This window comes from Epinephelus lanceolatus, chromosome 3, assembly GCF_041903045.1.
Source record: "Epinephelus lanceolatus isolate andai-2023 chromosome 3, ASM4190304v1, whole genome shotgun sequence".
In the NCBI taxonomy this organism is placed as follows: Eukaryota; Metazoa; Chordata; class Actinopteri; order Perciformes; family Serranidae; genus Epinephelus; species Epinephelus lanceolatus.
The window spans coordinates 15,015,193-15,030,490 of record NC_135736.1 but is presented as its reverse complement, the minus strand read 5'-3'; the positions used below and the strand labels follow the sequence as shown (position 1 = coordinate 15,030,490).

The following is a 15,298-nucleotide window of genomic DNA, read 5'->3' as shown; positions in this document are numbered from 1 at the left end:
CACGAGTTTTTCAAGTTTTTCAGGAGTAGGCCTATCTAGCGATGAGGTGAATATTTATTTAGGAATCTAAATCATATTACGACATTGTAGCGACCCTGCAGTAAATGTTCTTTTATAATGTCAATGTTCTGTGAGTTAATGGCATGTTTGGGATTGAATGAATATAGGTAGGGGGGCGGGGTGTGAGTGTGACGGGGATGAGGGCTGTGTGAGTGCGCGTGCTGGTGTGTGTATGAGCGAGCTGGAGGAGAGAGCAGCAGTGCACAGTTGGAGTTACTGCTAAGTTCTTGTTTGTTGGTTGTTTTGGCGTGGTTACAGCCAACAGTAACCTGTACTGTTCAGTAATAAACAGTGGTTTGTGTAGTGTAAGATTTAATCTTTAATCAGATAAAAGTGTTAAACTGCATAAGTTGATTAAGAGTGAAGTTCATATAACCATGTTTTATGTTACCAGTTCCTATAAAACTGTTTGTTATGCATCTATATGTGATAAAATAAGGTTATACAAGTTTATGTATTCATAACACAGGGTTTTGCATTCACATTGAAGAGCACACATACACCACACCATGTATTGTTTAAATAACTATGTATTGTTTAATAATAACACACACACTCTTTAATGTTTGTATTGCACGACACACATTCTAAGCTCACATTGCATAAACGCACAGGGGACTGTATAGAGAAAGTCCCCAAGTTTTATATATTTTTAAAAAATAAAGTGAAACCAGGCTCAAATCTAATGGTGGGAGAATTTGGGGATTTCCAGGCCTAGGTCATGTTTGGGCAAGGGCCCAAGGGGCCTACTACCAATAGATTTGGATCAGATGGGAAAAGGCTAAAAAGAAAAGGATCTGCCACCAATAGGTTTGGGTTTAGGTGGGCAGGATCGAATCTCCACATATGTTTTGCCCTGTTACGGGGCAAAACATATGTGTGGTCCTCCATTTAAAGTGCGACAGAATCATAAAAGTACAAAGTAGGTTCACGCAGAAGCGCCCCGGAGCTTCACCTTCTCTGTCTCCAGTGACGGCAAGTTCTAGGTAAACGCGAAAGGCGAAGCACGTACATCCCTTTCGACCACCGTATTCAAATATGGCGACGCAAGAGGGCAGCCTCCAGCAGACCGCGCCCTGCTTGTGTATATGTAGAGAAATCATTCTAAGCCTATGAGAAAGCTTCCATTTGTATGTGAATTGCATTACACTTTAGTAAATATATATTTATGAAAGCAATAGTTGATATTTGCTAATAAACAACCACGTAAATTACACATTGTAACTTTAACACACAGTTTGTATTTTCATCACTTCATTGATTGACCCTCCAGCCACCAGCTGGTAGCAGTACTGAGTGCACTGCTGCTGAGCAGCACTCCAGTAGGTGAGTGAGGAGGAAGTCCTGCACCACCTTTGATTTTATGTGTTATGTGTTGCAGAGGTGGAAATTATGAATCACTCAGCTTCTTCTAGGTGTTTCATTCAGGGCTGATCAAAGATTTGAGCAGTTGAACTTTTTTTAGGCCAAGCTGTTGCACCACTGTTCAAATGCACTTTAGTTCAGCCTTTCTACTGCTGCTGGTTTAAACCGTGGGTCACCAAAAATATAAAATTATTTTTTGTAATGCTGAAACACTCAGGCGACCCACCGAGACTTCACTCCAGCTTCTTTGGTTGTGTTTCCTGCTAAGAACATTCTTTGATGTTTGTTTTCAGCTACTGGAACGCTGGGGAGCCCAACAGCTATCAAGGCATTGATGAAGACTGTGGAGAAATAAGGCTTTATGACAGGGAATACAACTGGAATGATTCACCATGTAAAAAGCTAAACTTCTGGATCTGTGAGAAGGTGGTGGCTCCATGACTCAGCATCCAAATCTGCCCTAGACTGGCGATCGATAAGCTGCAGGGGAAGTGTCTCATCATCATGTACGAACACCAACATGTCACCACAGGAAAAACACAGGTGTCAATAATAAAATGAATGATGGCTAAAGTCCATGTAACTGCTTCACTTTCAGGGTCCTGGTGTGTTGGCTCACTGTCACAGTGTCACCATTTGTTGGGACACTTGAATAGAACAGAGCCATTAGTGTTACACTGTGCTTTCCTGACAAGTCAAAATGTCTGCTATTGTTCAAAAAATTAGTGAAGACAGAAATATATCATTAATATATTGATCGATTCATTCACTGTCGAGGAGCTTTTGTAAATCTATGATTGCTTTACTCACTGCTTTGTGTACAGCACAACACATTGTGTATTTATGAATTAATTGTATCCATTTTATGAAGTTGATTTTGCATTTTAACAGGGCCATCGTACATTCATTTGCATATGTGACATGCTGTAAACCCAGATTTATATTATAATTGGCTATTTCATGATGAACGGTTTTTGATTTATTCAGAAAATAAATCAAAAGCTGTTTATCCTGAAAGAGCCAATTTTGCTATATTATAAGCTTTGAAGCATCAGCTACTAAAACAATGTAGATATTGGATTTCTGAGCTATGCACAGTTTGCAAAATTGTTTTAAATACAGTCACTCCACTGTTACAACTGTGTACTCCACTGTTCCCAGTGTACAGAGACAGTTGTCACATATGCCAGGGATGGTTGTAACATGTCTATAAATAAACATAATTAATCAAACAAATACTCAAAATGAAAAGATTATTTATTGTTCATGTTACTGTGACTATTCATTCATTGGTCGCAAAATAAATGGAAACACACAGATGTAGCTTACATGATACAAAGTAGCTGGTCTGTGGTAAAGTGTAGACCTAGCTTACACTAAGTAGCAAGCTTGTGCGCAGGAGTGTTATGTGTGTTGCTTGGCAACAGTATTGTTCCAGTTGCTGGACTATGTGTGTTGGTGGAGCTAAATATATCATTAAATAAACAAACAAATCATAACCTGTTGCGGCTTTTTATCGTTAATAAATGGTGCTTGTAGAATTGTTGTATAAACGCAATATCACACTGGAGGTCGTGCTGTTATACTGAATATTATCAGCACAGTTATAATTATCTTTGGCACAGATTTTTTTTTCCATCTGTGCCATCCTCAGGAAATGTTCTGCCTCTTGCTGTTTTTGTTCCTGTTATCTTACGGCCTGCTTTTCCACTGACTTAGCATGCAACTGATCATCATTAACTTAGCATGTAATCAAGTCTGTTCAGGTCTTCAGGTTTTTAAAACTGTCCCAGTATCCCCAGCCTCACCTACTGTAAACTACCCTGACTGTTAGTTTAACAAATGTGTATCATTTTTATTTTTAGCTTGAAAGACGCTGATTCTGATGAGACTTGTTTGGACTCCTTGACATTTGATCTCAGCACAGTATCCAAAGTTAAAATTTTACCTAAAAAGAAAGAAAGAAACAAACAAACAACAACAACACCAAAACAAACCAAGAAAAAAAAGAAACAAACAAACAACTAAACCCAACAAAAACAAATAACACCAAAAAAACGAGCAAACCCTTGGGGCATTGGTGGCTCAAGGCCAAAACACACCGGCGGCGTCATATGACGGTGGCATCATTGACGCGAGTCAAGTGCCGCCCCCAACACACACAAAAAGCGTCACGCTGCGGGGCGTCAACCGGATGTCTATTGCACACTCCAGTCCGCGGGAGCTGGGAAGTACAAAATAGCGCTTTTTCAAGGGTGGCAACGCTGGAAAAATAGGACAATAGCGTAAAGTGCCGCGGTGCGGCACGTCGACACGCGTCGAGCCGCCGCCGGTGTGGGTTTGTAAATAGAAAATAATGGGAGCGGCTGTTTTGATGCACGTCGTCTGGCGCCGGTGTGTTTTGGCCTTTAGTGGTAGAGCTGGCGCCTCATGAACAAGGCTGTTGCCACAGCGGCCTGGGTTTGACTCCTGCCTGGAATTTTTAAATGTGGCTGCTTTTTTTTGTAAACAAGAAGACAATCTCACTGAATATGTGCAGAGTGATGTAATCACTCCAACTTGTTTCTTATTGGAGGAATTCAACTGCCCCTGTCACCACTGTCCCTGGTGTCCAATACATTATCATTTTGTTATTCTTTGGTAGGTCTTGGAAAGCCTATTCCATCTTTTTTGTAGTTTGATCAATTGATCTATCTGAAAACACTATTTGTCTGTGTGTTTTGATGATGTCCTTCTATTAACTTCTTGATCAAGTTGTCGTCTGTACCTTCAGTGTTCAGAGAAACAGATAACAAAATGATATCTAAAAGCCATCATCCCTTAATGATTTCCCTGAATAAATGTGATTTCTTGTGTCAAAGTATAGAAAAGAAGGAGATCTAGCCTAAGAAATAGAGACTGATGAAGTCAGGTTTTTTGTTTTGTTGCTGTTACTGTTGACACTAGGTGTGTCTTTTTAAAATGACACAACATAAGAAGCAACATAAGAAGGATGTCCTTACCCTTACTGCCATAGGTTTATAATGTAATATAATATATTGCTTATATGTGTCCTCGTCTAAACACCAGGTCGACATCCAACTTCTTTTCTAGTGTTAGTGAGTTCCATCATTAAAGTATCATGTTCATCACCCTCAGTGACAAACCTCCACTTCCTCTGATTTCCTCAGGCAGCACACTTTTTGCTGCTGTGTTGACGTTATCACAAGAAATTTGGAAACATGCAGATTTGTATCTCATAACTGTGAAAGACTGTAAAGTTCAGTCTGTAATCAGGTATCCTGCATGTAGAGAATCATGACGTTTAAATCTACACTTCTGTGGTTGGGAAACAAATGTTTATTCTTGAGAAATTGGTCTCATTATCACAGTCATCAAATGCTCCCCCACATCTCTCAAGGCAGACTTAAATGCAGCTTTTGATTTCAAATTGAATCGGACCTTAACCATCCAGTGCTTTTGTAAACCAACAGTAGTATTTTGAAACTGATAGAACAGAACTGGACAGATGTGATCCAGTTTCTTGGTCTTAGTGAGAACTCAAGCAGGAGCGTTTTGAATCAGCTGCAGCTGTCTGATCAGTTTTTTTTAGGGAGATCAGCAAAGACAATTACGGTAGTCAAGTCTAGTGAAAATAAATGCATGGACAGTGTTTTTTTTTCCCAAATCTGGCCGAGACACAAGTCGTTCTATCCTTGATATGTTGTTAAGGTGATAATAGACTGACTTTGCAATTGTCTTAATGTGGCTATTGAGATTCAGGTCTGAGTCCATGACTAAATGAAGATTTCTGGCTTGGTCCGTCAACTGAGCACTGACTTTTAATTGTTGCTTCTTGGCTCCAAGAACAGTTAACTCAGTTTTGCCTTTGTTTAATTGGAGAAAAATGTCACACATTCAATAATTGATCTGTTCAATGCACTCAGTCAGAGCTTGTATTGGACCAAAGTCCCTGGTAATATGGTTATGTAAATTTGTGTGTCATCTGCATAATTATGGTAACATTTTGTTTTATTTCCTCACCTTTGCCAGAGAGCGAAGCTTTTGATTTACTAGTCCATCTGAGTCTCAACCCTCACCTATGGTCATGAGATTTGGGTAGTTACAGAAAGAATGAGATTGCAGATTCAAGCAGCAGAAATGAGCTTCCTGAGGCTCAGCCTCAGAGATAGGGTGAGGAGCTCAGACATCCGTAGGGGAGCTCAGCATAGAGCCGCTGCTCCTTTGTGTCAAAAGGAGCCAGTTGAGGTGGTTTGGCCATCAAACAGGATGTCTCATGGATGTCTCCTGCAGGTCGAACTGGTAGGAGGCCCTGGGGTAGACCCAGAACATGCTGGAGGGATTATACCTTATCTGGCCCTGCTGACACTTCAGGATCCCCCAGGAGCAACAAAAAAGTTGTGTGCTCAAATATCCCTGACCAGCTTCTACTGTTTTTTATTTTTATTTATTTTTTCTAATATGCGCTGTCTTGTGACTTGAACAGTAAATACGTACTCCACTGTGGGTGTTTGTCTGTGCAATGAATGACAGATGAGAGTGAACTGTCAGTCAGTGATGATTAAAAAAACACACCCACCAGGCGCTGCCCAGCCAATACCTGCAACAGTTGTTCAGCATGACAGCCAATGAATGGCATTATGCTGGGTATTCGCTGCTGTCGTATTTGTTATTAGCCGTTAGCCATAGCATCGTAGCTATGGCTAAATGTGTGGGCTGTGGCGCTTCGTCCTCTGGAAATCTAAAGAAAAAACGTGTCGTTTAAGGTGGAGTGTCTGTTGGAGTATATACAAACAGACGAGCGAACGCCAACGGTGAAACGCTGCGATATTTTTTCTTTTTCAAGCGAGAATGGAGTTGTTTGCGAGATGTGCAAGACGTGAAGCAAAAGTACAAGGCGAGTTTACACATACACACACACAGAATATGTATGCACACAAACACAACATAAACATATTCTGATATTTTTCTGCACTACCTGTCCAGGCCAGCAATATGTTTTTACCAGTAAAAACTTCATCCAGTACAGCACTGTATGTAGTAGTAGCGCTCCTACAATTTTTGTTTACAATGTATGTTTACATGCACTCATTGCGCTGCCTGGCCACTAATATTTTTTGCCAGGAAAATGTTTTCATCCAGTACAGTGGCACTGTATTTAGTAGTACAACTACAATTTAAGTTTACATTTAGTTTTTGATCTAGCATATTACATTTGTTGCAGTTTAGAGGCCTAGAGTAGTTGGCAATTACTATTAAAGAGTGTTACTTATTTTGTATTCCAAAGAGTTGTTTGCTCTTTGTGTTGCCATAACTCTTAAATGTTTGTGTATTGTCTCCAAGTGACTTTTATGGAGCACATTTTCAGTAGTAGATATTCAGTAGTTCATGTTGTTAAAATAATCTTATTATTAATCTTTATAGTAATATTCACTTGTAATGATATTTGGGGTTGGAGAGGTGATGCCATGGATCCGCTATGTGGATGCAGTGTGTGTACCCGTCAGATGTCGCACACAGTCACTCAAGTAGGTGATCAGAGGAGCTGAATGTCTGCTCAGGAGTTTTCAAAATTAGAGGGAACATTGGTGGTCAGCCGTATCAAATGCAGCACTGAGATCCAGTAATACTGTAAATAAAATTATGCCACTGTCTGTGTTTATGTGGATGTCACTGAAGACCTTAACAAGAACAGTCTGAGTGCTGTGTGGTCAGAAACCTTACTGGAAGACATCAAAACAGTGTAGTGCCAAGGGAACAAAGGTGCCTTTCCATTTTGTCTCGTATTATGAATTTTGCTGTGAATAGAATCATAAAATACACTGGACTCAGTATACGAGGTTTCTCTACATAACTTTAATTTTTTGGGGGTAATGGATTAAAACATATTTTCATATCTCAATAAAAAATGGTCTACGTCTTTGTATGTCAGTATTTTGTTAGAAAACTTGCTTGTTGAGTGTATAAAAAAATAAAATATTCTCTTCTGTTGTGGGAGAATTGCAGCCAGGTTATGATTATAATATATGTATGTATTTAATTTCTCTTCATAAAAAAAGTGTTCTGGTGAAATTTGTCAATATCATTTAGGATCCACAATAACTGATGGGGTTATTCTGAACCATGAGAACATCAAGGTGAATTGAAGCTGTTGTTTTAATTCAGGGAAATAAAATGTATGCACATAAAGTGTAAAGAAGAACCAAACAGCAATAATTTCATACATTTATTTACACAGAACTTTTCTAGCATCAAATGCAAAGTACCTTTAAAGAAATAAATGAAATGCAGAAGCAAGACAGTCCAACATCAAAGTAGTAAATCCAACAACATTTAGACCCAAAGAAATAAAAATGCATCTGTATCTCCAGATAAAACAAGGGGGTTTAAAAGATAGCAAGCATGAGCAAAAACACAATCACCTGATGGAGTCTATCTGGACACAATAGCACTCAAAGAAACAAATACAGACACATTAAAAATATATGTACAAATCTCACACTGAAAGGCACATCAGCCCCTGAAATTAAAGAACACAATATGTTGTTTGTACACAAAGAAGCATTTTCTAATCTGACACCCGCCTGTGTGGGACGATGTCATTTGTTTGTGCCTTCAGTTTTTTTGTTTTTTTTTAAATCACAGTGGAATATAAATCTGTTTTATGTTGAGACAACATCATAAGGGTTTGGTTATGCTCTGAGTTATACAGCCATTTTGTTTTCGCATATCCAGAATTTCTTTGTTTCACATGTTGCATCATTCCACATTTTTCGGTGATCACTGTCATTTGTTTCTACACAGTCTTCATTTCCGTCATTATTGTTGGGTTCCCCAGATCTCCAGAAGCTGAAAGTAAACACAAATATGCTTTTAACACAAAACACAAGCATTTCATGAACAGCAACACACAGAATGTGGACAAGTTAAAGTTAATACAACAATTAAATATTAAGTTTTGTTGACAGTGAAATCATAATCTCTTAAAACTCCAGGGTCTACCCAGGTACTATTGTGCTTGAACATAAATAAAAGAGTAATGTGTGTACCTTGTTGTCACTAGAGTGCCATCCACCCATTTCCATACCCCCTCTGTCTCTCTGTCAGTCAGTCCAATCCACATTATCTTTTGGTATTGTCTTGTGAAATTCTTGTTTTACAAGAGAAACACACAATAGTAAATTCATATTTAAACAATGTCTCATGCATGTAAGTGCGCGCACACGCACACGCACACACGCACGCACGCACGCACGCACGCACACACACACACACACACACACACACACACACACACACACACACCACACACACACCTGTTCCTCTTCGCTGTTGATAATCATTAGGTCTGCACCTCTTTGCACGCAGTCATCTCTGCTGTCTTGCCAGGTTTTCTCGATTGAAGAAATATAGTAGAAACTACCACTGAAATACACCCATCCTTGGTTCAAATAATGATCTGTTGTTAGAGGAAAGAACAGACATTTCTTATTATTCAATAAACAAACAAAATACGTTGAAAAACTACTTTGAATGCACGTGTGCACATTTACCTGCTGAAAACAAAACAATTTTAGTCACAAGCTGATGAAAGCTTGTCTCGAACGTATTGGAAACACATTATTTAGAACATTCTGAGGCCTGACCACATACTCTGTAAAAGCATGTGACTATTTTTTTGTTTCCTTATGACACTCACCAAAGTTACTCAGCTTCCTCTTCAGCTCATCTCTCTCTTCAGTCAGGGTTTTATAATTCTCCTCAATACCTAGTGGAGAGGTTATCGTCACTTACACCAGAATGTTCACAACTAAAGAGAAAGTTTACTTTCAAACAGAATGTCCACATTAAACTGATCTATTAATGACAGTTAGTCATTAAAGCTACAGTTTGTAACTTTAGTAAAAATAACTTATTGTCATATTCACTGAAAATGTAACTGCGTCCACACAGAAGTAGATAAGACACATGATCTAATCAGGTTCAGACAGCGCTGATAAAATATGAACCACGTTTTTGTCACCGCATTGCCTATTTCTTGCCACAGATGTTTTCTGAAGTTTTTGTGCTTCAGTGTTTAGCTGTAAAATGGAAAATTTGCTCCAGCTCCTGGGCTGTGCTTTGTTTTTGACTTGGCTATTTCCAACATAGCAGCCAGGTCACAAACTATCTTTCTCATTTTACAGCTAAACAGCACACTAAAATATGTTTCTGAAAACATCTGATGTGAAAATGAGACAATGCAGTGACAGAATCTTGATTCACATTTGATCTGCGCTGCCTAGTTGGAAAGTTTGACAGCAGCTCAACAGCCATGATTGACAGCTGCGTTAGAGGCCCTTCAATTCTGATTGGTTGTTTTCATGATACTGTGTGGTACTGCCATTAGAAGCAATATGAGGAAGCAGAGAGCATTGATATTATTTACAGACTATCTGTCTTATGTAACACTGTGGATAAGTGACAGTTTCAGCAAATATTACACAATGTATTTTTTTTAAGTTACTAACTACAGCATTTAAAGAACTATTCTCTCAGACAGCTACAGACCAGAGACGCAAACTGTCACCTAATGTACACTAGACTTCAGGAAGGTTTACCTGTTGAAAACACTGCATGATAATAAATCATGAATTCAACCATAGAAAGGCCCATCCTCTCTTCTAGTATGATGTGAGCTTTCTTCTTTCTTTCCTGTAGCCTTTAAATGTTTTGAATGCTCCTGTGTAAGTAAGCATTGATTTGGAGCGGTCTTTTTGACCACCTACTAAACCAGTATTTACTCATTCAGTTAATCTTCTCACTGAATTGAAGAAAATCTCTTCAGCCAGTTTCCAAATTTCCCTATGGAGGCTGTTAGAGCAGCATATTCATACCCATGGTTTTAGAGTGAGATGTCCAACAATAACTTACAGGTGTAATTTATAACAGTGGATCATCATAACAGTCCTCTTGGGAGAAGATTTAACTGGGATTATTCTGATGGCATGTAACACTTGTAACACTGTATTATATGCACAGTATTGGATCCATTAAATCCAAATTACTGAAGTAGTTTCATCATCGTACTTACGAAGGTTGATGCTCCTCAACTCGTCTCTCTCCTCAGTCAGATTTTTAATATTGGCATCAATCCCTGGTGGAGGGGCTAACATCATTTGCAACAGAATCAGATTATGTTCACAACTAAAGAGACAATTCACTTTAACACAGAATTTCCATATAACATGAATCTTTCCATAAAGCTGTAGGTATTTTTATAAGTTAAATGTATCTGTTAAACAAAACAATTCTGTCATACAGCGACAAACCACACAACCATGGTATCACACAGGAAATGGCAACGCCTGTAGTGACAAACTTCAACTCTGCTGTTAGAAAATTAATTCTTATTAATTAATATATGATGTAATAATTTAATAAAACTCACAGAGAGCAAGACGGAGGGAAATGTTTAGAGCAGCTTGTAGGACACACAGGAGACAAAAGCTCACGGCAACACGTCTGAGCAGTTTTCCTCCTGTGTATGGAAAACACACACAAACACACGCACGCACGCACGCACGCACACACACACACACACTCAGTGCTTTGCCTGATTAACAGTTTTCTTGACTGTGTTCTATTTCCTTCACTCAAAGTCCTTGAAGCCTAAATAATAATAAGAATACCAAAGCACCGTTCTGGCAGGACTTGAAACACTAACCATATACAACTATCACAATAAGGCGAGAAGAATAAAAAGGGACGACTGCTGGTTGTCAGACTCTTTTTTGACTTTCTGTCAGACATCAAACAGGTTTCGTTGGTATAATGTCACAGCCATGTGATCGAAATTCTAGTATTAAATATCATCTTTGAAATGGGTAAACTGTCCGTCAAAAGGTAAACATGACATTCATACAAAATAAATGAAAATACAACAATGTTTAAATGGTCACAGAGTTGATAAATATAAATAAATAAGAGACCAGGAAACTAAAAGGACGTTTCCACTTCTACACTTAACCTACAAACACAGATTCTCTGGATGATATTTTCTTAAATCTCTAAATGACAGTATACCCTGTGTGACCTTGTGATGTTACTTTGATGTTTCAAACAGCCAAACATTGATAGCAATTCTGTCTCACCAGGCACTGTGGTACCATCTTCATCACTGTGACTTTTGGAGGCAGCAGTCCTGGCTGAAGCATCAGAGAGGTTCATCATCTCCACAGTGATCTCTGATGCATTTTCATAGACGGCCATATTTCACTCAGAGTGTGATGGATGTCTTACTGATGGTTTCTGTGATCTGCTTCTTCTATTGTACGCTGCTTAAACTGCAAAGCACTCATGTACTTCCTGATTTAAGAGTAAATGTTTTTTTTCCCCACACTTATTTCATTGACATCATGTTTTTCTTTCTACAGAGGTGAGAAAGTAGAAAAGTGGCCACAAAAATAAACTTCCTCCTATATATAGAAATTTTATCAATCAGATCTTTTCTCAGTTTCATACAAGCGTATCTTAAAAAACAAAAGTGCCTCTAATTTGTATCAGTAGCTACTAAATGGCATATTCTTAATCAAGAAGTTTTAACCAGGTTATTCTGAATTCTGAGAACACCAACTTTTGAAGCTGTTGTTCTAACACAGGGAAATAAGATTTAAAGTGAAAAGAAGAAAACAACAATGGTAAAACAACAATATCATACTATCATTTACATGGCACTCTTTGAGCAATAAATGCTACTTTAAAAAAAAAACATGTGAAATGCAAAAAAAGACAAACAAGAACAACACAAAAACCCACAAACACAACCATATTAAGGCCCAAAGGAAAACAAAAACTGCATCTGTATCACCAGATAATACAAGAGGGATTCAAAGATAGCAAGCACGAGCAAAAACCCAAAACCCTTGTTGATTTTAACCTGGGGTCTGTTTGGACTGTGAGAAGACACAACAGAAACCAAGGAAACATGTACAGACACACTGAAAATATATGTAGGCCTACACATTTCACACTGAAAAGTGCAACAAGTCCTTTAAATTAAAGATCAAAACATGTTTGTGTCTTAAACATTTTTACAAATCACAGTTGAAAATGATGTAACAACACCAGTTTGGTTTTGTCCAGATTTACAGAGTCATTTTCTTTTCACAGATCCAGAAGTTTTCAGTAAAACATTCTAAATCATTCCAGCTTTTTTTGTTACCATGGTAGTTTACTGCCACACAGTCTTCGTTTGTGTAGGCTAATAAACGTGTTGGTTTATTTTAAAGTAAAGAGAGTTCTTGTAGTTTCAGCACGTTGACTCTTTATTGACACCATACTCTCTTAACAGATCTCCCCACACACACGAACTGCCGTCAAAAACATGCAACTATCAAAAACTGCCGTAACTGTCGCAACGCATGTCGTAAAACATATTCTCTGGCATCTCCCCCTTTTAAACAGCATCCATGCTGATGCTTAGAAACATAGATCATGAATTGTGAATAACAGCAGCTTCTCATTGTGGTCTACAAACAGATATTCACCAACCATAGAGTGTCTTATCATCAAACAACTCTGTATAGTATTTCCCTTCAAAACAACCATATATAATTTTGTATTCTTAAACAAAACTCCTCTTTTTTCCAAGAAAAAAAACAAAACACAAAGTTATTTGTTATTCATTTATCAAACAGATAATAATTAACTTATTTCACTAAACAGTTAAACCTCTTTTGTTTGTTTGGTTGTTTATTTTAACAGCTTGACCATAATGTCCTTCACAGATCAAGTCTCTGAACAGGTTTAACAACTTTACCAGACCTAGTTTGAGACAGTCCATCAGGGGTGTCCTTTGGACCAGGAGAGCTATAGTCTGGGCTTGCCTGAGTATCAGTGGCCTGTTGTGCGAAACCTAGATAAGGGATTGAGCCGGGATATGTTGGTTATCCTGGTTTAATTTAGCGTTGATTCGGTTGTTCGAAAGCAGAGGCACATATGTTGCCATGGAGATTTATTCTGTGCACTTAGCCTGGTCCTGACCAGGCTAACAACCAGGCTTAGTTTAGCCTGGTGCCTTATCTGTCCAGTCAGCTGTCACTGCGATCGGAAATCAATGTGTTTTACCGTCATTTCATGTTCTTATGTACGTATTTGCCTCATTTTTGAACAAAATACATTAAGCCTACAATAATAAAAAATTTAACATTTAAAACATTCTTTTTGTCATTGCCCAAGCATACATTGACATGCACATATCCTTACCAATATAAGGATTAATTGTTGGAATAAACATACAGGTAGGTGTATTTGGCATTAACACAATTAGTGGTTAGGTGTCATAACTGTATGACCTTCCCAAATTATATTCCCAGTTAACTGGACCAATAACTCCAGTGTACTTTACATTAATGAATGAAAACATGAAGATGAAACCACAATATTCTGTGACCTCATTTTATTTAAATGAAAAATACTAAAATCAGTCACTGTCTGCTTTGAGCTGTGGAGAGAAAGAGAGAAATAATATTGATTAATACATTGCATCACAGTCATGCTTACAATGTGCATTAAAGTCACTTACTTCTTTCTCTAGTTTATTAATTTCCAAGTCCAGTTTCCTTAAGGTCTTTCTTTTGTCTGTCAAGCTCCACGTCCTGCAGCTTTCTCTTTTCACACTGGAGCTTGACATCTGCCAGTGCTATCTGCTTCCTCAGATTACTTGCTTTTATCTTAAGCGATTTATACTTTTTAAAAAATCAAAACATGAATACATTCCTGCTATAAGCAGCTATTTAATGAAACTGCAAAAAGGAGCTTTTTTGAACAACCCTGCTATGAGCAGCTATTTAATAAGAACTGCAAAAAAAGCAGCTATTTTAACAAAAACCCTGCTATAAAAGGCAGCTATTTTAACAACAACAACAAAAAAAACTCATTAAAAGGCAGTTATTTTAACAAAACACCTTATAAAGGCAGCTATTTTAACAACACCTTATAAAGGCAGCTATTTTAACAAAACACGTTATAAAGGCAGCTATTTTAACTAAAAACGAGCTATAAAAGTGTAGCAGTTATTAAATGAGAAATAATGTGATCAGTCACTGTCTGATTGGAGCTGGGGAGAGAAAGAGAGAAATAACATTGATTAATACATTGCTTCATGCTTACAATGTGCATTAAAATCACTTACTTCTTTCTCTAGTTTCTTAATTTCTAAGTCCAATTTCCTTAAGGTTTTTCTTTTAATTTATCAAGCTCCATGTCCTGCAGCTTCCTCTTCTCACACTGGAGCTTGACATCTGCCAGGGCTATTTGCTTCCTCAGATGAGTAGCATATAGCTGTCTGACAGTTTGTGAATTCTGTGAAAACAGTTCAGCCGGACTGACACCAGTGCTGCTGTGTGGTGAGGATCTGTAAAGCATAAGGGCCAGTAGAGGATCTTTTTGTCTCAGTATTCTCTTGGCTGTTTGTACTACAGGTTCAGCATATCCATTGCCCTGTGGGTTGTGGGGGCTAGAGGTCACATGCTTAAAGTCCATCTCACAGGCAAAGTCTCTGAAAGCATCACTGCTGAACTGCGGCCCATTATCACTGACAACCTCTTCCGGTATTCCATACCAGGCAAATGTAGCTTTAAGCTTTAAAGTTACCTGTGCACTTACAGTTACAGTGCAGTTACCTGTGGTTGGCATGTGGAGTATCTCCAGGTATCTGGAGATGTAGTCTGCTATGACAAGAAAGTTTTCTTTGTCATCTTCACATAGATCTATGTCAATTTTCTTCCACAGCCTGTCTGGGAGAGGTGTTGACAGGGGAGGCTCCTTGTTCTGTGCTCTCCTATGCTCCCGTACATGCAGTTCTCCACTTTGTGTGTGATTTGTGAAGCGA

The 15,298-nt window shown here is 38.3% G+C and overlaps 1 protein-coding gene across 1 annotated transcript; it reads right to left on the bottom strand.

The window, feature by feature from the left end:
* Positions 1-7,636: 7,636 nt before the first annotated feature.
* Positions 7,637-11,794, bottom strand: LOC117254720 (uncharacterized). The gene is made up of 7 exons (XM_033623113.2): positions 11,559-11,794; positions 10,856-10,945; positions 10,499-10,573; positions 9,125-9,193; positions 8,742-8,884; positions 8,475-8,575; positions 7,637-8,274 (listed from the first exon to the last, which is right to left on the bottom strand). Exons 1-7 carry the CDS (start codon positions 11,674-11,676, stop codon positions 8,130-8,132), a joined length of 741 nt encoding a protein of 246 aa, XP_033479004.1. The 5' UTR covers positions 11,677-11,794; the 3' UTR covers positions 7,637-8,129.
* Positions 11,795-15,298: the final 3,504 nt, after the last annotated feature.

Excerpts from the sequence above, each read along its gene's own strand:
- LOC117254720 (XM_033623113.2), bottom strand. The coding sequence starts at position 11,676 with ATGGCCGTCTATGAAAATGCATCAGAGATCACTGTGGAGATGATGAAC. Across the intron at positions 10,574-10,855 it reads TTCCCTCCGTCTTGCTCTCT|CCCCTCCACCAGGGATTGAT; the intron begins GTGAGTTTTATT and ends AAATGATGTTAG. Across the intron at positions 8,885-9,124 it reads GAGGAAGCTGAGTAACTTTG|ATCATTATTTGAACCAAGGA; the intron begins GTGAGTGTCATA and ends CTCTAACAACAG.